General features: G+C 52.6%; 1 protein-coding gene across 1 annotated transcript in view; it reads left to right on the top strand.

The window, feature by feature from the left end:
- The window catches only part of PHC2 (polyhomeotic homolog 2), a 72,097-nt gene extending 47,192 nt beyond the window's left edge, over positions 1-24,905 (top strand). The window contains exons 8-14 of the mRNA XM_082274223.1: positions 13,512-13,720; positions 13,803-13,829; positions 20,767-20,902; positions 21,139-21,253; positions 21,558-21,693; positions 22,886-23,162; positions 24,591-24,905. Coding sequence (XP_082130349.1) covers positions 13,512-13,720; positions 13,803-13,829; positions 20,767-20,902; positions 21,139-21,253; positions 21,558-21,693; positions 22,886-23,162; positions 24,591-24,745 — 1,055 coding nt within the window. The 3' untranslated portion in view covers positions 24,746-24,905. The remainder of the gene's footprint in view (positions 1-13,511; positions 13,721-13,802; positions 13,830-20,766; positions 20,903-21,138; positions 21,254-21,557; positions 21,694-22,885; positions 23,163-24,590) is intronic.
- The last annotated feature ends 455 nt before the right edge of the window (positions 24,906-25,360 follow it).

Genomic DNA, 25,360 nt, shown 5'->3' with positions numbered 1-25,360 from the left:
TCCCAGGACACGAGACCACCCAGCCATGCTGGTACAGGAGCTCGGTCTGCTCTACATTGTTCTTTATTTTGCTTGCCAGTGTCCAGTCCTCCTGTAGGTGGTGCAAACCTTGAAGGATTCCTGTGTTCTTCTATGGACCCAGCAGATTTGTTTTGTCTGTGTTCACCAGTACGTTATTCAGCCATACCTGTCCTATCCATCGCAGTGCCGTACTGACCGCATCCATCCCCCCATCTGTAGGTCTACATCGCAGTGCCGTACTGACCGCATCCATCCCCCCATCTGTATGTCTACATCGCAGTGCCTTATTGACCGCATCCATCCCCCCATCTGTATGTCTACATCGCAGTGCCGTACTGACCGCATCCATCCCCCCATCTGTATGTCTACATCGCAGTGCCTTATTGACCGCATCCATCCCCCCATCTGTATATCTACATCGCAGTGCCGTACTGACCGCATCCATCCCCCCATCTGTATATCTAAATCACAGTGCCATACTGACCGCATCCATCCCCCCATCTGTATATCTAAATCACAGTGCCGTACTGACCGCATCCATCCCCCATCTGTAGGTCTACATCGCAGTGCCGTACTGACCGCATCCATCCCTCCATCTGTAGGTCTACATCGCAGTGCCATACTGACCGCATCCATCCCCCCATCTGTAGGTCTACATCGCAGTGCCGTACTGACCGCATCCATCCCCCCATCTGTAGGTCTACATCGCAGTGCCGTACTGACCGCATCCATCCCCCCATCTGTAGGTCTACATCGCAGTGCCATACTGACCGCATCCATCCCCCCATCTGTATGTCTACATCGCAGTTCCGTACTGACCGCATCCATCCCCCCATCTGTATGTCTACATCGCAGTGCCTTATTGACCGCATCCATCCCCCCATCTGTATATCTACATCGCAGTGCCATACTGACCGCATCCATCCCCCCATCTGTATTTCTACATCACAGTGCCGTACTGACCGCATCCATCCCCCATCTGTAGGTCTACATCGCAGTGCCGTACTGACCGCATCCATCCCTCCATCTGTAGGTCTACATCGCAGTGCCGTACTGACCGCATCCATCCCCCCATCTGTAGGTCTACATCGCAGTGCCGTACTGACCGCATCCATCCCCCCATCTGTAGGTCTACATCGCAGTGCCGTACTGACCGCATCCATCCCCCCATCTGTAGGTCTACATCACAGTGCCATACTGACCGCATCCATCCCCCCATCTGTATGTCTACATCGCAGTTCCGTACTGACCGCATCCATCCCCCGCATCCATCCCCCCATCTCTATGTCTACATCGCAGTTCCGTACTGACCGCATCCATCCCCCCATCTGTATGTCTACATCGCAGTTCCGTACTGACCGCATCCATCCCCCGCATCCATCCCCCCATCTGTAGGTCTACACCGCAGTGCCGTACTGACCGCATCCATCCCCCCCATCTGTAGGTCTACATCGCAGTGCCGTACTGACCGCATCCATCCCCCCATCTGTAGGTCTACATCGCAGTGCCGTACTGACCGCATCCATCCCCCCATCTGTAGGTCTACATCGCAGTGCCGTACTGACCGCATCCATCCCCCCATCTGTATGTCTACATTGCAGTTCCGTACTGACCGCATCCATCCCCCGCATCCATCCCCCCATCTGTAGGTCTACATCGCAGTGCCGTACTGACCGCATCCATCCCCCCCATCTGTAGGTCTAAATTGCAGTGCCGTACTGACTGCATCCATCCCCCCATCTGTAGGTCTACATCGCAGTGCCTTATTGACCGCATCCATCCCCCCATCTGTATATCTACATCGCAGTGCCGTACTGACCGCATCCATACCCCCATCTGTATGTCTACATCGCAGTGCTGTACTGACCGCATCCATCCCCCCATCTGTATGTCTCCATCATATCCCTGTACTGACCGCATCCATCCCCCCATCTGTATGTCTCCATCGTATCCCCGTACTGACCGAATCCATCCCCCCATCTGTATGTCTCCATCATATCCCCATACTGACCACATCCATCCCTCCCCATCTGTATGTCTCCATCATATCCCCATACTGACCGAATCCATCCCCCCATCTGTATGTCTCCATCATATCCCCATACTGACCGCATCCATCCCCCCCATCTGTATGTCTCCATCGTATCCCCGTACTGACCACATCCATCCCTCCTCATCTGTATGTCTCCATCATATCCCCATACTGACCGCATTCTTCCCCCCATCTGTATGTCTCCATGGTATCCCCATACTGACCACATCCATCCCCCCCCCATCTGGAGACATTCACAGGGTGACACAGCTAACATAATACCTCTCAAGCGTCAGTTGGGGTTGGGGATGGCCTGAGGATAAACCGTCAGGAACGGGGACCATTTGGACATGAAGCGATCAGTAGGGCCCGCTAGGAGCTTGGAGTCCAAAGGTTCCCTGGCATAGAGCCTGGCGAGTTCCTCAATAACATCCTGAGTAGTAGGGGGGTGAGGAATTGTCCATTTCCGAAGTATAGCTCTCCTTGCTATCATAAGACATGTCGATATCCAGGCCTTGAAGGCATTGAGGATTTGTGTTTGGGAGGGGTCCACTTCCAGAGTAGGGCCATGTAAGTTTCCAAAGAGTAGGAGGAGAGGGTTATTCGTCGGGGATAAGCCTGTGGTGGTGGAGATCAGGTGTTGCACTGCCTCCCAGAATGCAGAGATGTGTGAGCAGGACCACAGTTTATGAGCCAGGGTAGGCCTGTGGGCTAGGCACCAAGAACAAGACTGGGCGGCCGTTGTAGTTGCTGAGAAAGAAAAGGGAGAGTAGGCTCTGTGTAATATTTTTAGTTGTTGTTCCCTCCAGAATTCGTTTAGAATGTATTTGCATGTCGAGTTATACCCCCGTAGGATGTGCTCCCCTATGTTGGGGACATCAAAGTCTTTATTCCATGGAGAAACGGTTGGTGAGATAGGCTGTGGTGATCGGAGGTCCAGCAAAGGTTTATATACGTCAGAGAGTTTAAGTTTCTGTTTTACCAACAGCACATCCAGCAAGGAGTCTCTAAAACGTTTGAACTGACGTGGGCAGAGGTCTTTGGCAAAGGAGATCGCCTGTTGCACATGAATGAAGTGCTGTCGTGGAATGCTGTAGGTGGTGTAGATGTCCGAGTGGGGGCGTGGGAGACCAGAAAGCGGGTCAAAAAGTTGTGCAAAGTGAGTAAGGCCGCCAAGTGCCCATTTGGCGAAGGCCTGGTATTGTCTGGATTGTGGAAATAGTGGGTGTCCCATGATGGTCAGATGTCGGGAGAAATATGGGGATAATCCTATTTTCTTGCTGACTTCACGCCAGGCTATTATAGTGTCCCGTAAGAGAATGTTGGTTCTGATGCTGGTTGGTAAGGCATATAGTGGGCAGTGGAGGATTGCTCCCAGAGTATAGGGTGCTACCATTTGTGTTTCAAGGGCTACATTCGAAAACCTAGGGATCTCAGTTATCCAATCAATCCCCACCCTCAAGAGACAAGACTCCCCCCATCTGTATGTCTCCATGGTATCCCCATACTGACCACATCCATCCCCCCATCTGTATGTCTCCATCATATCCCCATACTGACCGCATCCATCCCTCCCCATCTGTATGTCTCCATCGTATCCCCATACTGACCACATCCATCCCTCCCCATCTGTATGTCTCCATGGTATCCCCATACTGACCACATCCATCCCCCCATCTGTATGTCTCCATCGTATCCCTGTACTGACCACATCCATCCCTCCCCATCTGTATGTCTCCATGGTATCCCCGTACTGACCACATCCATCCCTCCCCATCTGTATGTCTCCATGGTATCCCCGTACTGACCACATCCATCCCTCCCCATCTGTATGTCTCCATCGTATCCCCGTACTGACCACATCCATCCCTCCTCATCTGTATGTCTCCATCATATCCCCATACTGACCGCATCCATCCCCCCATCTGTATGTCTCCATCATATCCCCATACTGACCGCATCCATCCCCCCATCTGTATGTCTCCATGGTATCCCCATACTGACCACATCCATCCCCCCCATATGTATGTCTCCATGGTATCCCCGTACTGACCGCATCCACCCCCCCCATCTGTATGTCTCCATCGTATCCCCGTACTGACCGCATTCTTCCCCCCATCTGTATGTCTCCATCATATCCCCATACTGACCACATCCATCCCCCCCCCCCCCATCTGTATGTCTTCATCGTATCCCCGTACTAACCACATCCATCCCCCCCCCATCTGTATGTCTTCATCGTATCCCCGTACTGACCGCATCTATCCCCCCATCTGTATGTCTCCATCATATCCCCATACTGACCACATCCATCCCTCCCTCCCATCTGTATGTCTCCATGGTATCCCCATACTGACCGCATCCATCCTCCCATCTGTATGTCTCCATGGTATCCCCATACTGACCGCATTCTTCCCCCCATCTGTATGTCTCCATGGTATCCCCATACTGACCGCATCCATCGCCCCATCTGTATGTCTCCATGGTATCCCCATACTGACCGCATTCTTCCCCCCATCTGTATGTCTCCATGGTATCCCCATACTGACCACATCCATCGCCGTACTGACTATGCCTATGAAGTTGAGTAGAATAGGAGTGTTAGGAGGGGATGTGGATGAGAAGGATTCTGCGGGGGACAGATTTGTAGGTATAAATCCTGGGATAACTTCCCAATAAATGTGGTGAGCGGGAAGGCCATTACTGTACCACAGGATAGAAATACTCCATAATATTGGATTGGCCACACCTCTCTCTGTCAGAGATGGGGCAGCCGTTTCCATGGAAACTACCCTCACCCCACATGTTTATTAATAAATGATCAGCACTCTCAGCAGTGCACTAACCCTTTCCCCACCGGACATGACCCAATTAAAAACTGATGGAGGAGGAGGCAGGAGAGTGCAAGGAGATGTATGGGCCTGAGAAGGAAGGAGCAAGCAGGTCCTGAAATGGGGTAATCAGAGTATTTGGTCCTGGGATGGGGGTACCGGAGCGTTTGGTCCTGGGACGGGGGTACTGGAGCGTTTGGTCCTGGGACGGGGGAACTGGAGCGTTTGGTCCTGGGACAGGGGAACCGGAGCGTTTTGTCCTGGGACGGGGGAACCGGAGAGTTTGGTCCTTGGACGGGGGAACCGGAGCATTTGGTCCTGGGACGAGGGAACCGGAGCTTTTTGTCCTGGGGCGGGGGAACCGGAGCGTTTGGTCCTGGGACGGGGGAACCGGAGAGTTTGGTCCTTGGACGGGGGAACCGGAGCATTTGGTCCTGGGACGGGGGAACCGGAGCGTTTTGTCCTGGGACGGGGGAACCTGAGCGTTTTGTCCTGGGACGGGGGAACCGGAGCGTTTGGTCCTGGGATGGGGGACCCGGAGCGTTTGGTCCTGGGACGGGGGAACCGGAGCGTTTTGTCCTGGGATGGGGGAACCAGAGCGTATGGTCCTGGGACGGGGGAACCGGAGCATTTGGTCCTGGGACGGGGGAACCGGAGCCTTTTGTCCTGGGACGGGGGAACCGGAGCCTTTTGTCCTGGGACGGGGGAACCGGAGCGTTTTGTCCTGGGACGGGGAAACCGGAGCGTTTGGTCCTGGGATGGGGGAACCGGAGCGTTTGGTCCTAGGACGGGGGAACCGGAGCATTTGGTCCTAGGACGGGGGAACCGGAGCATTTGGTCCTGGGACGGGGGAACCGGAGCGTTTTGTCCTGGGACGGGGGAACCGGAGCTTTTGGTCCTGGGATGGGGGAGCCAAAGCGTTTGGTCCTGGGACGGTGTAACCCCAGAGTAGGATGTGGTCAGGCAGTGTGCATGCGTTGTCCTTCTTTATACAGGTATAGATGTATACTGTACATATATGTATTCATGTTCTCTTCGCAGCTTATTCTCCACAGCTTGTCCCGGAACCAAAGCCGGTTCTGCATCAGATTGTCATCCAGAATCAGCCTCCTCTTCAGCCTCGCTCGGCCCTGCCCCTCGCACAGCCCCTCACCCACCAGCCGCAGGTGTCCCAGGGTCTCTCCTCTCCACCTATCACCTCCCAGGCTCCGCTGGTTCCTCCTTCTTCATGTGTGGAATCTGACAAGCAGAAACCCAGCACCATCCCCCCTCTGCCCCCACAGGGTCGAAGCTTCGGGGGGAAAGATGGCGCGGTCCAGTGCAGGATTCTCCCACCCAGCTCAGCTGTCATCTTTCAGATCCCGAACACTCGGAGAGCGGTGAGTCCGGGAGTAGGGTGGGTGGGGGGCACAATGCCATGGCCTATAGGAGGCACAGATCTCCATGTACATGAAGGGGGTGTGTCCTGTGACCCCCGCTCAGGGGTTTCATTTTCCATGTCCAGAATCTGAATCATTCATTGGTGGGCATAGGACACATACCAGGAGGTGGCATTTCCCCATGTGGAGTACACAGAACTCTGACCATGGGCATTCCTCTTCTTTCTATGAAGTATTCTGCTGCCAGTCTGCTCTGTGCTGCTTCCTTTCAGGGAAGCCATGGATGCCAATCGGTGGTAGTGTACTCTGCTCCCATCCGTCTTCCTTCCACTGGGACCTATAAGGCATGGTGCCAACATACCGAGCGCCCGAGCTATGATATCACTAAGAGGGCTGCCTCCCCCCTACAGGCCCTCCCTGGCACTACCCATACTATCCGCATGGCACTGGCAGGATCCTGTTGCCCCGCAGGTGGTTGTGGTTCTCGGTACAGGTGGATCAGTAGTCCAACAGAACACAAACTTTGGGTGTAACAATAAATCTTCCAATGACTCGTCTGTGGCCCCCTAAACTGCTGCCACCCAATGTGCAATGGGCCTGTGCACCCCCTTAGGCATTGTATGTGGAGTACCAAAGTGGCCACTAAGACATGTTTGTATAGATGCAAGGCCTGACCCCTGAGAGGGCCCAGGAGTAAGAGGGTGAAATATGAGAGGGCCCAGGGGTAAGGGGGTGAACTATGAGAGGGTGTGGTGGGTACGGGGTTTATAGTTGAGGTGGCATTGCGTATGGGGAGGTGTCAGACACTGCTAATCTTCCATTTTTCTTGCTCCAGACCCCCCCACTGCAAGATAATCTACGGAAACCCTGCGAGCCGCACAGAACCCAACTCCAACCTTCAGCCCAGCTACCAGTCGCTGCACCCACCAACCACATGACCGAGCCCCATCAGACCGCACCACACGGTGAGAATATCATACTAATCCTGTGTAATAATATTACTCTGCATCCCAGTGTCCCGAGGACCATCCATTGTACCCAATGTGGGTGAAGCACGGTGTACTCACCATTGTACCCAGTGTGGGTGGAGCACGGTGTACTCACTATTGTACCCAGTGTGGGTGGAGCACGGTGTACTCACCATTGTACCCAATGTGGGTAAAGCACGGTGTACTCACCATTGTACCCAATGTGGGTGGAGCGCGGTGTACTCACCATTGTAACCAATGTGGGTGGAGCACGGTGTACTCACCATTGTACCCAATGTGGGTGGAGCACGGTGTACTCACCTTTGTACCCAATGTGGGTGGAGCACAAGGTACTCACCATTGTACCCAATGTGGGTGGAGCACGGTGTACTCACCATTGTACCCGATGTGGGTGAAGCACGGTGTACTCACCATTGTACCCAATGTGGGTGGAGCACGGTGTACTCACCTTTGTACCCAATGTGGGTGGAGCACAAGGTACTCACCATTGTACCCAATGTGGGTGGAGCACAGTGTACTCACCATTGTACCCAGTGTGGGTGGAGCACGGTGTACTCACCATTGTACCCAATGTGGGTGGAGCACAGTGTACTCACCATTGTACCCAATGTGGGTAAAGCACGGTGTACTCACCATTGTACCCAATGTGGGTGGAGCACGGTGTACTCACCATTGTAACCAATGTGGGTGGAGCGCGGTGTACTCACCATTGTACCCAATGTGGGTGGAGCGCGGTGTACTCACCATTGTAACCAATGTGGGTGGAGCGCGGTGTACTCACCATTGTACCCAATGTGGGTGGAGCACGGTGTACTCACCTTTGTACCCAATGTGGGTGAAGCACGGTGTACTCACCATTGTACCCAATGTGGGTGGAGCACGGTGTACTCACCATTGTACCCAATGTGGGTGGAGCACGGTGTACTCACCATTGTACCCGATGTGGGTGAAGCACGGTGTACTCACCATTGTACCCAATGTGGGTGGAGCACGGTGTACTCACCATTGTACCCGATGTGGGTGAAGCACGGTGTACTCACCATTGTACCCAATGTGGGTGGAGCACAGTGTACTCACCATTGTACCCAATGTGGGTGGAGCACAGTGTACTCACCATTGTACCCAATGTGGGTGGAGCACGGTGTACTCACCTTTGTACCCAATGTGGGTGGAGCACAAGGTACTCACCATTGTACCCAATGTGGGTGGAGCACGGGGTACTCACCATTGTACCCAATGTGGGTGGAGCGCGGTGTACTCACCATTGTACCCAATGTGGGTGGAGCACGGGGTACTCACCATTGTACCCAATGTGGGTGAAGCACGGTGTACTCACCATTGTACCCAATGTGGGTGGAGCACGGTGTACTCACCATTGTACCCAATGTGGGTGAAGCACGGTGTACTCACCATTGTACCCAATGTGGGTAAAGCACGGTGTACTCACCATTGTACCCAATGTGGGTGGAGCACAGTGTACTCACCATTGTACCCAATGTGGGTGGAGCACAGTGTACTCACCATTGTACCCAGTGTGGGTGGAGCACGGTGTACTCACCATTGTAACCAATGTGGGTGCAGCATGGTGTACTCTGCAGTGTGGTGAGCAGGTTACCATTCAGTGAAGCAGGCAGACGCAGTAACACTGCATACACATTTGCGCGCGAGAGGTGAGTCCTCTGTGCGCGCGGGAGGTGAGTCCTCTGTGCGCGCGGGAGGTGAGTCCTCTGTGCGCGCGGGAGGGGAGTCCTCTGTGCGCGCGGGAGGGGAGACCTCTGTGCGCGTGGGAGGGGAGTCTGGAGGGTACAGCTCTTTAGTTGTGTAAATGAGGACATTGTACCCTCCATAGACCTGCCAGGGTCAGTCTGTACGGAACATGTAGACAACGTAGTGTTGCTGGGGATGCTCAGCTTGTCCTGGGTACACACAGTGTAGCGTTGCTGGGGATGCTCAGCTTGTCCTGGGTACACACAGTGTAGCGTTGCTGGGGATGCTCAGCTTGTCCTGGGTACACACAGTGTAGCGTTGCTGGGGATGCTCAGCTTGTCCTGGGTACACACAGTGTAGCGTTGCTGGGGATGCTCAGCTTGTCCTGGGTACACACAGTGTAGCGTTGCTGGGGATGCTCAGCTTGTCCTGGGTACACACAGTGTAGTATAGACAGCTGGCATTCTTATGTAGCAGCAGCTGCTGTGTGTCTGTTCCACCCTGTCCTGCCCCCTCCCTGCCTCCGCCTGGACTCTGGGATTGGAGGAGGGAAGGGGGGGCCGTCCAGGCAGACTCGCCTTTCATTCATTGTCTGGTTGGTGCACACAGTCAGCATGGAGGCTGAGCGAGGGGGCTGTGTGTGGACAATGTGGAGCTGCTGGCCTCAACAACAGGAGACTCTGGCCTGGAGTAACTCCTTCTGAAAACTGCCGAGAAGTCCCGACTGTCTGTGCCGGATTTACCACAAAGATCCTCAGAACCTCCAGAACATACAACTCCCCCACCCAATATCATACCTGTGGAATAGACCAGGAGGACTGAGAGCCCCAACACAACTGAGGAGCCTGAACCACCACTGAGGACCGAGAGAGACAGCCTGAACCACCACTGAGGACCGAGAGAGACAGCCTGAACCACCACTGAGGACCGAGAGAGACAGCCTGAACCACCACTGAGGACCGAGAGAGACAGCCTGAACCACCACTGCGGACCGAGAGAGACAGCCTGAACCACCACTGAGGACCGAGAGAGACAGCCTGAACCACCACTGAGGACTGAGAGAGACAGCCTGAACCACCACTAAGGACTGAGAGAGACAGCCTGAACCACCACTGAGGACCGAGAGAGACAGCCTGAACCACCACTGAGGACCGAGAGAGACAGCCTGAACCACCACTGAGGACCGAGAGACAGCCTGAACCACCACTTGAAACCCACCAAATTAATAAAACAGCCACAGTTCAAGCAGGGGACTGACGTAGAAGATCTTTAGGTACAAAGCTGAAACAGACCCTTCAATAACCGGAATAAAAGACAGACTACTCAGGTGTAGAGAGCCTCGCTCCATCACAGGCCAGGTGTAGAGATAGCCTCGCTCCATCGGAGGCCAGGTGTAGACACAGCCTCGCTCCATCGGAGGCCAGGTGTAGACACAGCCTCGCTCCATCGGAGGCCAGGTGTAGACACAGCCTCGCTCCATCGGAGGCCAGGTGTAGACACAGCCTCGCTCCATCGGAGGCCAGGTGTAGACACAGCCTCGCTCCATCGGAGGCCAGGTGTAGACACAGCCTCGCTCCATCGGAGGCCAGGTGTAAGAGACAGCCTCGCTCCATTGGAGGTCTAGAGTCGAAGATTGCTGTGGTGAAGCTGATAGGGGGCCGGTATATAGACCACTGGGAGGTCCAGCCTTCACTTGACATTGGCTGGAGAAGTTGCTCATCTTGTGTTTTCGGCAAAGCAGGTGGGTGAGATGAAGAAGTGATTGTTTCATGTGTGTCCAGGGTGGTAGTGGTATTGGTGGAGATTTCAGACTCCTCCAGGGTGGTAGTGGTATTGGTGGAGATTTCAGACCCCTCCAGGGTGGTAGTGGTATTGGTGGAGATTTCAGACCCCTCCAGGGTGGTAGTGGTATTGGTGGAGATTTCAGACTCCTCCAGGGTGGTAGTGGTATTGGTGGAGATTTCAGACCCCTCCAGGGTGGTAGTGGTATTGGTGGAGATTTCGGGGCCCTTCTTGTCAGGGGTGGTAGTGTTATTGGTGGAGATTTCTGGGTCCTCCAGGAGGTGGTAGTGTTATTGGTGGAGGAGATTTCGGGGCCCTCCATGTCAGGGGTGGTAGTGCTATTGGTGGAGATTTCAGGGCCCTCCTGGGTGGTAGTGGTATTGCTGAAGGAGATTTCAGGGCCCTCTGTGTCCGGGGAGGTAGTGGTATTGGTGGAGGAGATTTCGGGGTCCTCCTGCGTGGTAGTGTTATTGGTGAAGGAGATTTCAGGGCCCTCCATGTGAGGGGTGGTAGTGGTATTGGTGGAGGAGATTTCGGGGCCCTCCATGTCTGGGGTGGTAGTTCTATTGGTGAAGGAGATTTCAGGGCCTTCTGTGTCTGGGGTGGTAGTGGTATTGTTGGAGGAGATTTCGGGGGCCTCCATGTCAGGGGTGGTAGTGGTATTGGTGGAGATTTCGGGGCCCTCCATGTCTGGGGTGGTAGTTCTATTGGTCAAGGAGATTTCAGGGCACTCTGTGTTTGGGGTGGTATTGTTGGAGGAGACTTCGGGGGCCTCCATGTAAGGGGTGGTAGTGTTATTAGTGGAGGAGATTTCGGTATCCTCCTGGGGTGGTAGTGTTATTGGTGGAGGAGATTTCGGGGTCCTTCTTGTCAGGGGTGGTAGTGTTATTGGTGGAGATTTCTGGGTCCTCCAGGAGGTGGTAGTGTTATTGGTGGAGGAGATTTCGGGGCCCTCCATGTCAGGGGTGGTAGTGCTATTGGTGGAGATTTCAGGGCCCTCCTGGGTGGTAGTGGTATTGCTGAAGGAGATTTCAGGGCCCTCTGTGTCCGGGGAGGTAGCGGTATTGGTGGAGGAGATTTCGGGGTCCTCCTGGGTGGTAGTGGTATTGGTGAAGGAGATTTCAGGGCCCTCTGTGTCTGGGGTGGTAGTGTTATTGGTGGAGAAGATTTCAGGGCCCTCCATGTCAGGGGTGGTATTGGTGGAGGAGATTTCGGGGCCCGGTGGTAGTTCTATGGTGAAGGAGATTTCAGTGCCTTCTGTGTCTGGGGTGGTAGTGTTGGAGGAGATTTTGGGGTCCTCCATGTAAGGGGTGGTAGTGTTATTGGTGGAGGAGATTTCGGGGCCCTCCATGTCAGGGGTGGTAGTTTAATTGGTGGAGATTTCAGGGCCCTCCTGGGGTGGCAGCGGTATTGTTGGAGGAGATTTTCGGGCCCTCTGTGTCCGGGGAGGTAGTGGTATTGGTGGAGATTTCGGGGTCCTCCTGGGTGGTAGTGGTATTGATGAAGGAGATTTCAGGGTCCTCCAGAAGGTGGTAGTGTTATTGGTGGAGGAGATTTCGGGGCCCTCCATGTCAGGGGTGGTAGTGCTATTGGTGGAGATTTCAGGGCCCTCCTGGGGTGGCAGCGGTATTGTTGGAGGAGATTTTCGGGCCCTCTGTGTCCGGGGAGGTAGTGGTATTGGTGGAGATTTCGGGGTCCTCCTGGGTGGTAGTGGTATTGATGAAGGAGATTTCAGGGTCCTCCAGAAGGTGGTAGTGTTATTGGTGGAGGAGATTTCGGGGCCCTCCATGTCAGGGGTGGTAGTGCTATTGGTGGAGATTTCAGGGCCCTCCTGGGTGGTAGTGGTATTGCTGAAGGAGATTTCAGGGCCCTCTGTGTCCAGGGAGGTAGTGGTATTGGTGGAGGAGATTTCGGGGTCCTCCTGGGTGGTAGTGGTATTGCTGAAGGAGATTTCAGGGCCCTCTGTGTCCAGGGAGGTAGTGGTATTGGTGGAGGAGATTTCGGGGTCCTCCTGGGTGGTAGTGGTATTGGTGAAGGAGATTTCAGGGTCCTCCATGTCAGGGGTGGTAGTGGTGGAGGAGATTTCGGGGCCCTCCATGTCTGGGGTGGTAGTTCTATTGGTGAGGGAGATTTCAGTGCCTTCTGTGTCTGGGGTGGTAGTGGTATTGTTGGAGGAGATTTCGGGGTCCTCCATGTAAGGGGTGGTAGTGTGATTGGAGATTTCGTGGCTTTGTAGGACTGAGTGAACTGTGTCATGTGACTGACCAGACTGAGATGGTGACCTCCTGCGGCCGGCTGTTTGGAGATTCTGTGTATGGGGGTCCTGCTGGAACCATCTGTATGTGTTTAGTATCTTCCACAGACCGGAAGTGTGAGGTGTGCAGAAAAACCTCTTCCCACCCCCTGTGTGAGTGTTTTCAGGATCAGCCCCCTATCAGCCCCCTAGCTGGCCGGGGTAGAGGGGCGGGAAGGGACTTTCCATAAGGTGGCTCTTCCCAGGTTTCTCAATGCCCTTAGGTGGACTGACAGGAGGGATGTGTTGTCACCAGTATCGGGGGGTGTGTATTCCCTGAGTCTGGGGGAGGGGGGTGTGTATTCCCTGAGTCTGGGGTGGGGGGGTATTCCTTGAGTCTGAGGTGGGGTGGGGGGGGTATTCCCTGAGTCTAGGGTGGGGTGGGGGGGGGGGTGTATTCCCTGAGTCTGGGGTGGGGGTATTCCCTGAGCCGGAATCTAGAGCCGCCCCCTCTGACCTCTTCTGTCTCTTCTACAGATCCTGGCCAGAACATCCAGACCAAAGCCATCCCTTCCCCTCCTCTGGACATGACCTCAGGAAACGGCTCATCTCCTCTGCCAGCGGCTGCCACAGGCTCCTCCCCCCAGAACGGTGAGAACAAACCGCCACAGGCTGTGGTCAAACCACAAATCCTCACACATGTCATCGAAGGTTTCGTTATCCAGGAGGGGGCCCAGCCATTCCCGGTAAGATGGGTGGAGGGGAGGAGGGGGAGGGGGGTGCTGTGTATGTCTGTCCCCGGTCATTGATTTCACTCTTGTTTTGCAGTCACACCGGAGCAGAGCGGCCCCACAGGTGAGTTTCACTCTTCTTATATTAGATGCTATTTGTATTGTCTTCCTGTGATGTCCCGCACACTAAAGCTGCCCACACACGCTAGTCCTTTCCTTACAATCCAATCGTCATGCAGTCAGTGTATCAATTGTACATTTATGTATATCACATACAGAGCCCTGCAAAAGTATTCACACCCCTTGGAATTTCCTACACTTTCTCATGTTACACTTAAAACCGTAAATGTATTTTATTGGGATTTTTCTGTGATAGACGACACAAAGTGGCCATAATTGTGAAGTGGAAGGAAAATGATAAATGATACAAATAAATTTGTGAAAAGTGTGGCTGCATTTGTATTCACCCCCCTGGAGTCAATACTTTGTAGAAGCGCCTTTCCCTGCAATTACAGCTGGGAGTCTTTTTGGGGATGTCTCTACCAGCTTTGCACATCTAGAGAGGACATTTCTGCCCATTCTTCTCTGCAGAATATCTCATCTCTGTCAGATTGGATGGAGAGCGTCTGTGAACAGCAATCTTCAAATCTTACCACAGATTCTCAATGTGATTTAGGTCTGGACTGTGACTGGGCCATTCTAACACATGAAACCATTCCATTGTGGCTCTGGCTGGATGTTTCGGGTCGTTGTCCTGCTGGAAGGTGAACCTCCCCCGCCCAGTCTCAGGTCTTTTCTTCTAAGATTGCCCTGTATTTGTCTCCATCCATCTTCCCATCAACTCTGACCAGCTTCCCTGTCTCTGCTGGAGAACAGCATCCCCACACCATGATGCTGCCACCACCATGTTTCACAGTGAGGATGGTGTGTTCAGGGGGATGGGCAGTGTTAGTTTTCCCCCACACATTTGGTTGAATTTTGGTCTCCTCTGAGCAGAGCTCCTTCTTCCACATGTTTGCTCCTCCCCCACATGGCTTCTCCCAAACTGCAAACAGGACTTCTTATGGCTTTCTTCCACCAATGGCTTTCTTCTTCTCACTCTTCCATAAAGGGCAGATTTGTGGAGCGCACGACTAATAGTTGTCCTGTGGACAGATTCTCCCACCTGGGCTGTGGATCTCTGCAGCTCCTCCAGAGTTCCCATGGACCTCTTGGCTGCTTCTCTGATGAATGCTCTCCTTGCCTGGCCGGTCAGTTTAGGTGGACGGCCATGTCTTGGTAGGGGCCCGGCCGGTCAGTTTAGGTGGACGGCCATGTCTTGGTAGGGGCCCGGCCGGTCAGTTTAGGTGGACGGCCATGTCTTGGTAGGGGCCCGGCTGGTCAGTTTAGGTGGACGGCCATGTCTTGGTAGGGGCCCGGCTGGTCAGTTTAGGTGGATGGCCATGTCTAGGTACGGTTGCAGTTGTGCCATACTCTTTCCATTTTCCCATGATGGATTGAACAGCGCTCCGTGAGATGGTCAAAGATTGGGAGATTTTTTTATAACCTAACCCTGCTTTACACTTCTCCACAACTTTATCCCTGACCTGTCTGGTGTGTTCCTTGGCCTTCACTAAGGTTCTCTAACAAACCTCTGAGGGCTTCACAGAACAGCTGTATTGATACTGAGATTACATTACACACAGGTGGACTCTATTTACTAATTAGGTGACTTCTGAAGGGAATTGGTTTCACTAGATTATAGTTCGGGGTATCAGAGTAAAGGGGGGTGAATACAAATGCAGCCACACTTTTCACAGATTTATTTGTATCATTTATCATTTTCATTCCACTTCACAATTATGGCCACTTTGTGTCGTCTATCACAGAAAAATCCCAATAAAATACATTTATGGTTTTGGGTGTAACATGAGAAAATGTGGGAGATTTCAGGGGTGTGAATACTTTTTTAATATCCTGTATAATACACCCATCTTATATATATTGTGTATGTGACAACATAAGTATATATCATATATAACGTACAGCCGTGGCCAAAAGATTTGAGAATGACACAAATAATAATTTTCACAAGTCTGCGGTGTCGGTGTTTGTAGATCTTTGTGTCAGATGTTACTGTTGGATACTGAAGTATATTTACAAGCATTCCATGAGTGTCAGCCAGGACCGCCTCCCTCTTTCCCTCCCATACCGGAACCGCCTCCCTCCCTCCCATACCAGAACCGCCTCCCTCCCTCCTATATACTGAGACCACCTCCCTCCTATACCAGGACCGCCTCCCTCCCATGCCAGGACTGCCTCAATCCCTCCCATACCGGGACCCCCTCCATCCCTCCCATACCAGGACCCCCTCCATCCCTCCCATACCAGGACCCCCTCCATCCCTCCCATACCGGGACCCCGATTCCATAAGTGTCAGAGGCTTTTACTGGCAATGACATGAAGTTTATGCAAAGAGTCAATATTTTGCAGTGATGACCCTTCTTTTTCCTGGCCTCTGCAATTCTCCCCAGCATGGTGTCACTCAACTTCTGGGCCACATCCTGAATGATGCCCCCCCCCCCCAATCTTCCATCATCAATGCTTGGAGTTTGTCAGATTTGTGGGTTTTGTTCACCCGCCTCTTGAGGATTGACCCCAAGTTCTCAATGGGATTCGGGTCTGGGGAGTTTCCTGGCCATGGACCCAAAATTTCCATGTTTTGTTCCCTAAGCCACTCAGTTATGACTTCTGCCTCATGGCGAGGAGCTCCATCATGGTGGAAATTGTTCCTCACCAAACTCTTCTTGGATAGTTGGGAGAAGTTGATCTCCGAGGAAGTTTTTGTACCATTCTCTATTTATGGGAAATTGTGGGAGAGCCCCTCCCTTGGCTGAGAAGCAAGATATGAATGGTCTCAGGATGCATGACACAGGACTGATAGCAGCGCTCACCTTTTCTTCTCCCAACACCCCAAATAATGGGGAAGGGGATTGATCAGAGAAAATTACTTTGCCCCAGTCCTCAGCAGTCCGGTCTCTGGACCTTCTGCAGAACATCAGTCTGTCCTGTTTTTCCTGGAGAGAAGACGCTTCTTTACTGCCCTTCCTGACACCAGGCCATCCTCCAAGAGTCTTCTCCTCACTGTGCGTGCTGACGCACTCACACCTGCCCGCTGCCATTCCTGAGCAAGCTCTGCACTGGTGGTGCCCCCACCCCCCCCTCTCTCTGCACTGGTGGTACCCCCATCCCCCCTCTCTCTGCACTGGTGATGCCCCCATCCCCCTCTCTCCTGTAGGAGACGGTCCTGACACTTGCTGGACTGAAGCCTTCTTCACAAATGCAGTGGAAATTTTTTTTTATGGGATGAAGTTTATTTTCATGGCAAAGAGCGACTTCATTCATCTGATCGCTCTTCATAACATTCTGGAGTATCTGCAAATTCCATCATACACACAGAGGCAGACGACTTTGTGACAGTTGAATTTGTGGCCCCGGCTGTAAACATGGGAATTTCTGTACAGTACAGTTGAGGTAATATAAGGTGATTATCGGGGGCCCCGGAGTCGGAGTGCCTGCGATATAACAGAAGGTGATTATCGGGGCCCCAAAGTCGGAGTGCCTGCGGTATAATAGAAGGTGATTATGGGGGCCCCGGAGTCGGGGGGCCTGCGGTATAATAGAAGGTGATTATGGAGGCCTCGGAGTGCCTGCGGTATAATAGAAGGTGATTATCGGGCCCCGAAGTCGGAGTGCCTGCGGTATAATAAAAGGTGATTATCGGGGCCCCGGAGTCGGAGTGCCCGCGATATAACAGAAGGTGATTATCGGGGCCCCAAAGTCGGAGTGCCTGCGGTATAATAGAAGGTGATTATGGAGGCCTCGGAGTGCCTGCGGTATAATAGAAGGTGATTATCGGGCCCCGAAGTCGGAGTGCCTGCGGTATAATAAAAGGTGATTATCGGGGCCCCGGAGTCGGAGTGCCTGCGATATAACAGAAGGTGATTATCGGGGCCCCAAAGTCGGAGTGCCTGCGGTATAATAGAAGGTGATTATGGAGGCCTCGGAGTGCCTGCGGTATAATAGAAGGTGATTATGGAGGCCTCTGAGTGCCTGCGGTATAATAAAAGGTGATTATCGGGGCCCCGGAGTCGGAGTGCCTGCGATATAACAGAAGGTGATTATCGGGGCCCCAAAGTCGGAGTGCCTGCGGTATAATAGAAGGTGATTATGGAGGCCTCGGAGTGCCTGCGGTATAATAGAAGGTGATTATGGAGGCCTCGGAGTGCCTGCGGTATAATAGAAGGTGATTATGGAGGCCTCGGAGTGCCTGCGGTATAATATAAGGTGATTATCAGGGTCCCGAAGTTGGAGTGCCTGCGGTATAATAGAAGGTAATTATCGGGGCCCCAGAATCGGAGTGCCTGCGGTATAATAGAATGTGATTATCAGGGCCCCGAAGTCGGAGTACCTTCGGTATAATAGAAGGTAATTATGGGGGCCCCGGAGTCGGAGTGCCTGCGGTATAAAAGAAGGTGATTATCGGGGCCCCGGAGGCAAAGTGCCTGCGGTATAATAGAAGGTGATTATCGGGGCCCTGAAGTCGGAGTGCCTGCGGTATAATAGAAGGTGATTATCGGGCCCCCGAAAGTCAGATTGCCTGCGGTATAATAGAAGGTGATTATCGGGCCCCCAAAGTCAGAGCGCCTGCGGTATAATAGAAGGTGATTATTGGGGCGTCGGAGTGCCTGCGGTATAATAGAAGATGATTATCGGGGCACTGAAGTCGGAGTGCCTGCGGTATAATAGAAGGTGATTATCGGGGCCCCGGAGTCGGAGTGCCTGCGATATAACAGAAGGTGATTATCGGGGCCCCAAAGTCGGAGTGCCTGCGGTATAATAGAAGGTGATTATGGAGGCCTCGGAGTGCCTGCGGTATAATAGAAGGTGATTATGGAGGCCTCGGAGTGCCTGCGGTATAATAGAAGGTGATTATCAGGGTCCCGAAGTTGGAGTGCCTGCGGTATAATAGAAGGTAATTATCGGGGCCCCAGAATCGGAGTGCCTGCGGTATAATAGAATGTGATTATCAGGGCCCCGAAGTCGGAGTACCTTCGGTATAATAGAAGGTGATTATGGGGGCCCCGGAGTCGGAGTGCCTGCGGTATAAAAGAAGGTGATTATCGGGGCCCCGGAGGCAAAGTGCCTGCGGTATAATAGAAGGTGATTATCGGGGCCCTGAAGTCGGAGTGCCTGCGGTATAATAGAAGGTGATTATCGGGCCCCCGAAAGTCAGATTGCCTGCGGTATAATAGAAGGTGATTATCGGGCCCCCAAAGTCAGAGCGCCTGCGGTATAATAGAAGGTGATTATTGGGGCGTCGGAGTGCCTGCGGTATAATAGAAGATGATTATCGGGGCACTGAAGTCGGAGTACCTTCGGTATAATAGAAGGTGATTATGGGGCCCCGGAGTTGGAGTGCCTGCGGTATAATAGAAGGTGATTATTGGGGCCCCGGAGTCTGAGTGCCTGCGGTATAATAGAAGGCGATTATGGGGGCCTCGGAGTGCCTACGGTATAATAGAAGGTGATTATGGGGGCCCCGGAGTCGGAGTGCCTGCGGTATAATAGAAGGTGATTATGGGGGCCCCGAAGTCGGAGTGCCTGCGGTATAATAGAAGGTGATTATCGGGGCACTGAAGTCGGAGTGCCTGCGGTATAATAGAAGGAGATTATGGGGCCCCGGAGTTGGAGTGCCTGCGGTATAATAGAAGGTGATTATTGGGGCCCCGGAGTCGGAAGTGCCTGTGGTATAATAGAAGGTGATTATCGGGGCACTGAAGTCGGAGTACCTTCGGTATAATAGAAGGTGATTATCGGGCCCCCAAAGTCAGAGCGCCTGCGGTATAATAGAAGGTGATTATTGGGGCGTCGGAGTGCCTGCGGTATAATAGAAGGTGATTATTGGGGCGTCGGAGTGCCTGCGGTATAATAGAAGATGATTATCAGGGCACTGAAGTCGGAGTACCTTCGGTATAATAGAAGGTGATTATGGGGCCCCGGAGTTGGAGTACCTTCGGTATAATAGAAGGTGATTATGGGGCCCCGGAGTTGGAGTGCCTGCGGTATAATAGAAGGTGATTATTGGGGCCCCGGAGTCGGAGTGCCTGTGGTATAATAGAAGGTGATTATCGGGGCACTGAAGTCGGAGTACCTTCGGTATAATAGAAGGTGATTATGGGGCCCCGGAGTTGGAGTGCCTGCGGTATAATAGAAGGTGATTATCGGGGCACTGAAGTCGGAGTACCTTCGGTATAATAGAAGGTGATTATGGGGCCCCGGAGTTGGAGTGCCTGCGGTATAATAGAAGGTGATTATCGGGGCACTGAAGTCGGAGTACCTTCGGTATAATAGAAGGTGATTATGGCGCCCCGGAGTTGGAGTGCTTGCGGTATAATAGAAGGTGATTATCGGGGCACTGAAGTCGGAGTACCTTCGGTATAATAGAAGGTGATTATGGGGCCCCGGAGTTGGAGTGCCTGCGGTATAATATAAGGTGATTTTTGGGGCCCCGGAGTCGGAGACACACACACTTCCTATTGCACTCTTATTGTCTCAGATCTGTCTGCAGTATATTCCTCACTGTTTAATGGGGGGAGGTTATTTGCAGCTCTGCCTTCTCTGACATGTTTCAGGCACTGGGGGGGTGGAGAGGGGGATATTAGGCAGCTTGCTGGAGGGGGTCACAGAGGGGGAGGACCTTGTAGGGGTGTAACCAGCAGACAACTAATAATTGCTGAGAGCCGGGCTTGCAGCACAGATGCTGAATTAAAGTAAGATGTGGCATTGCTGCTCATCCACCAATCAGAGGATCCATTGACTGACCTGAAGAGCAGAGAGGAAATGTTTGGTGTGAATTGTAAGCAATGTATAGATTGGGGGTGCTCAGCCATACCACCCTCAGTGGAGGAGGGAGAGGATAGACACACATGAGGGGGGGTGAGGACCTCCGTAGGGTTATAGCAGAGAAGCCAAGATGTCAGGCTGTAACAATCCCTAACTGCAGTTCCTTCTGTGACCAGGTGGGGCGCTCCTCTCTACTGGTGGGGGCGCAGGAGAAGAGTCAGCAGGGGCTTCTGGCTGAGAAGCTGCCCCAGCAGGACAACAACACTACAACCACCACCACCGACTCGGAGATAGAAGAGCCCAGCGTGCCAGGTACTGCGTGTGATTGGCTGGTGAGGCTACCTGTTCAGTGAAATGTCTTGGTGTGTGATTGGATGGTGAAGTTATCCTATCTGAATCGTGTCTGGGCTTGTGATTGGTCAGAGGGACTGCCTAGTTTAGTATCCTTCTATGTCATTGGACAGTGATGACACATGACCGGTATCACACCTTTTATTAGATATTTGTATTTTATACATGTAACCCATTTTTGTGCTTTTTATTTCCAGAATCGAAGAGTGATGGTGATCCTCCTAAACTGAAGTGTGAGCTCTGTGGTCGGGTAGACCTTGAGTACAAATTTAAACGTTCCAAGAGATTTTGTTCCATGGCCTGTGCAAAGAGGTGAGCGTGGGAAGGGGAGCTGTATATAGTGAGGAGGAGAGGGGGGGTGCTGTGTACAGTGAGGAGTAGGAGGGGGGTGCTGTGTACAAGGAGGAGGGGGGTGCTGTGTACAGTGAGGTGGAGGAGGGGGGTAATGTGTACAAGGAGGGGGGGGGGGGGTAATGTGTACAGTGAGGAGGAACGGGGGTAATGTGTGTAGCGGAGGGATGAATGGGGGGGGGGGGGGGGGGAGTTGTATGTAGCCTGCAGGAGGAGTGTTGAACCCACGTAGTATAATGGAGGTGTTCTGTCTGATCTCCTGCAGGTATAACGTTGGCTGCACGAAGAGAGTGGGGCTCTTCCATCCTGACAGAAGCAAGCTGCAGAAAGGTCAGAATCACACCCGCAGGAGGTCACGGAAGGGAAGTCTCACTGATCTCGGTACAGACTGCATAAAGCAGGTGAGACCCGGAGTCTCCTTTCACCCCTGAGCTAAACCATGAATCCTGAGGACTGACTGGGAACCCGCAGGATATCTTTACCCCTGGGTGAATTCTAAACCCTGAGGGTATTCTTACCCCCCTGGCTGACCTAGAATTCCCCACACCTAGATGGACTTTAAAACCTGGGGATATCCTCACCCCCTAGTCTGACCCTGAATCCCAAGGATATCCTTGTCCCTAGGTGGACCCTGAATCCCGAGGATTACCTTGTCCCTAGTCGGACCCTGAATCCCGAGGATTACCTTGTCCCTAGGTGGACCCTAAATCCCAAGGATAACCTTTTCCCTAGTCTGAGCCTGAATCCCAAGGATATCCTTGTCCCTAGGCGGACCCTGAATCCCAAGGATAACCTTGTCCCTAGGCGGACCCTGAATCCCAAGGATAACCATGTCCCTAGTCGGACCCTGAATCCCAAGGATAACCTTGTCCCTAGTCGGACCCTGAATCCCAAGGATAACCTTGTCCCTAGTCGGACCCGGAATCCCGAGGATATCCTTATCCCTAGTTTGACCCTGAATCCTGAGGATAACCTTGTCCCTAGTCGGACCCTGAATCCCGAGGATAACCTTGTCCCTAGTCGGACCCTGAATCCCGAGGATAACCTTGTCCCTAGTCGGACCCTGAATCCCGAGGATAACCTTGTCCCTAGTCGGACCCTGAATCCCGAGGATAACCTTGTCCCTAGTCAGACCCTTAATCCCGAGGATAACCTTGTCCGTAGGCGGACCCTGAATCCCAAAGATAACTTTGTCCCTAGGTGGACCCTGAATCCCGAGGATATCCTTGTGCCTAGGTGGACCCCATACATATGTCCCCCTCACCAGCCCGATCTCTGTATCTAACCCTTAGTATTTATAGGGGGGGTGACAGAAATGCAGGGCCCCACCACTGATCTGTGTCTCCAGCTTCTGACTGACCTGGAAGGAAAGTCTGCACACTGCTGCAGGTTGGTGCCTCAGAAAATATTGAACCCGGGACCGACAATGAGTCAGATATTACGATCTCCGTATTCTCTCAGGAAGGGTTTCCTTTATTCTCCACCCTGCATTTCCTTCACCAACTACTAACACCAAACCTACTCACCGAGTGCAGCTCCACGCAGTCCACCTCAGGTAATACCAAACAATTTATGATTGGCTTTCTCTCACAGGTGTCGGGATCCGTCACTCCCTCCAGTCCCGCCCCTCTGTCCGTCTCCTCCACTCTCAAACACACCAACAGCCAAGAAGACTCAAGTCGCTGCTCTGACAACTCCAGCTACGAGGAGCCATTGTCTCCAATTTCTGCCAGCTCCTCCCTCTCCCGCCAGCGCCAACAAGACATAGAAATGACAGGTCTTCACCCACACATAAGCCACACCTTCTTACCCAGTGACCCAACCAAGTGGAACGTCGAGGACGTGTACGAGTTTATCCGCTCATTGCCAGGTGAGTGACGGCTCCTGCCCTGCTTGTATAGGAGGATCGCTCCTGATAGGACCGCCCCTGCCCTGCGCATATGGGAGGATCGTTCCTGATAGGACCGCCCTTGCCCGTATGGGAGGATCACTCCTGATAGGACGGCCCCTGCCCTGTGTGTATGGGTTTGCTCCCAATAGGACGGCCCCTGCCCATATTGGAGGATCGCTACTGATAGGACGGCCCTTGCCCATATGGGAGGACCGCTCCTGATAAGCTGGCTCCCGCCCTGTGTGTACAGGATCACTCCTGATAGGACGGCTCCTGCCCTGCGCGTATAGGAGAATTGCTTCTCATAGGACGGCCTCTGTCCTGCATGTATGAGACGATCCCTCCTGATAGGACGGCCCCTGTCCTGTGAGCTCAAGCTACAACTCCTGTGCACTGTGTAGGGAAGATTCTGAGTTCCTGCTGTGACCTGGAAATGGCACCTAACCCTCTGGAAGGTTTTTTCACCCCTAATGAAGAGTATTTTATGCTATTCAGCACTGTGCTAATTTAACTGATAATTGCGCGGTCATACAACGCTGTACACAAACAACATTTTTATCATTTTTTTTTTTCACACAAATAGAGTGTGCAAGATCTTCCGCTGGTATTTGAGCACCTTTGCAATTTATTTGTTAATATATAAATTAAAAAAAATATTAGAATTTGGGTGGCAGACAATCTGGTGCTAACTGACACTGGCATCAATGGTGACACTAATACAGTGATAATGCTATATACACCAACACTGTACTAATGACACTGGCTAGGAAGGGGTTAACATCTCGGGTAAATCAAGGGGTTAACTGTGTGCCTATGTGTAATGTGTGCTGATTTTTTTCTCTGCTTTGCAGGGAGAAGAAACAGACAGATCGCTGTTCACAATACGCAGAGTTCTGTGTTTTTATAAACACAGAACTGTGTGATTGGCCGCAGCCGATTAGCTGACTTCAGCTGCCAAACTTGTGCTATGTCCAATCCCAGCACGGGTCGGCAGGGGGTGCAGGTACATTGTCCGGCCTATCTGTGCCGCCGGCTTGCAGTAAAACGTCTGTGGGCAGCAGGTAATCAGCTTCTCCCGTATAATAGACCTGTGATGAGGAAGTGTGTGGCCTGGGATTGGTTCAGTGAAGGAGCAATGGCCATGCAATCCCCCCCGCCATCTTTATCTGGGTGATACCCACCTGGCTGTGAATAGCATGGGGGCCCCAGAGCAGGTTCCGGGGACAATAATCAATCAATGTTCCTAACATCTCCAAAGAGACACAACACCAGAACACGTTTAGCTCACCCATTGATTGGATACAAAATATATATAGAAATATATGAGGGTGGGGGTTGTCCTGTGTTGGTGAATTCCGCCATCTTTCTTTACACCTCGTGTCCCCCCGTTCTTCTCTGCTTTTCCAGGCTGCCAGGAAATCTCGGAGGAGTTTCGCACTCAGGAGATTGATGGCCAGGCTCTTCTTCTTCTGAAAGAGGACCACCTGATGAGCGCTATGAACATTAAACTGGGTCCAGCCCTGAAGATCTACGCCCGCATCAGTATGCTGAGAGACTCCTGACCACAGCGACCGGCTGTAACCCCCTACAGAGACTACGCATTCCGATCCGCCATTTCCACTCAAAGGATCCGGGTCACAGTGGAATCCACCCGGCCTGGAGGGCCGTTATTTATAGACCGTTTCTTTTATACTTTCTTTGTATTTTATGAAGAATTCTATTTTACCAGAACACTCGTCAAAAACACTCACTTTTCAGCAGAGATGATTTTGTAGATCGTCATTTTTATTAGAATCCTTTTCAGCACCAATCATTGTGCAATAAGCAGCGCATTGTAAATCCGCCACGGTAGGTGAAGGCGGGAAATCCCAAACAAGAGGACGTAAAATGCTTTTGTATGCGCTGTCCGTGAACTACCCCTCAAAGGGGTTGTTATTATCTGTACCCAAATCAGCAGGAATTCTGTGTGCACGCACTGGGGGGATGGGACACTGGTGACGGGTACAGTCTCTAAAAAGGGGGACACGGGTCAATGTTGAGGGGTACACTGGCGATGGGCACAGTCGAAGTGGAGGGGGGACACTGGCAACGGGCGCAGTCAAAGTGGAGGGGGGGGGCACTGGTTACAGGCACCGTCGATGTGAAGGGGTACAATGGAGATGGTCACAGTCTCTGAG

The sequence above is a fragment of the Pelophylax lessonae genome (genome assembly GCF_965119305.1).
Source record: "Pelophylax lessonae genome assembly, chromosome: 12".
In the NCBI taxonomy this organism is placed as follows: Eukaryota; Metazoa; Chordata; class Amphibia; order Anura; family Ranidae; genus Pelophylax; species Pelophylax lessonae.
Note: the sequence above shows the minus strand (reverse complement) of the source record. Positions and strands in the feature narration are given on the sequence as shown.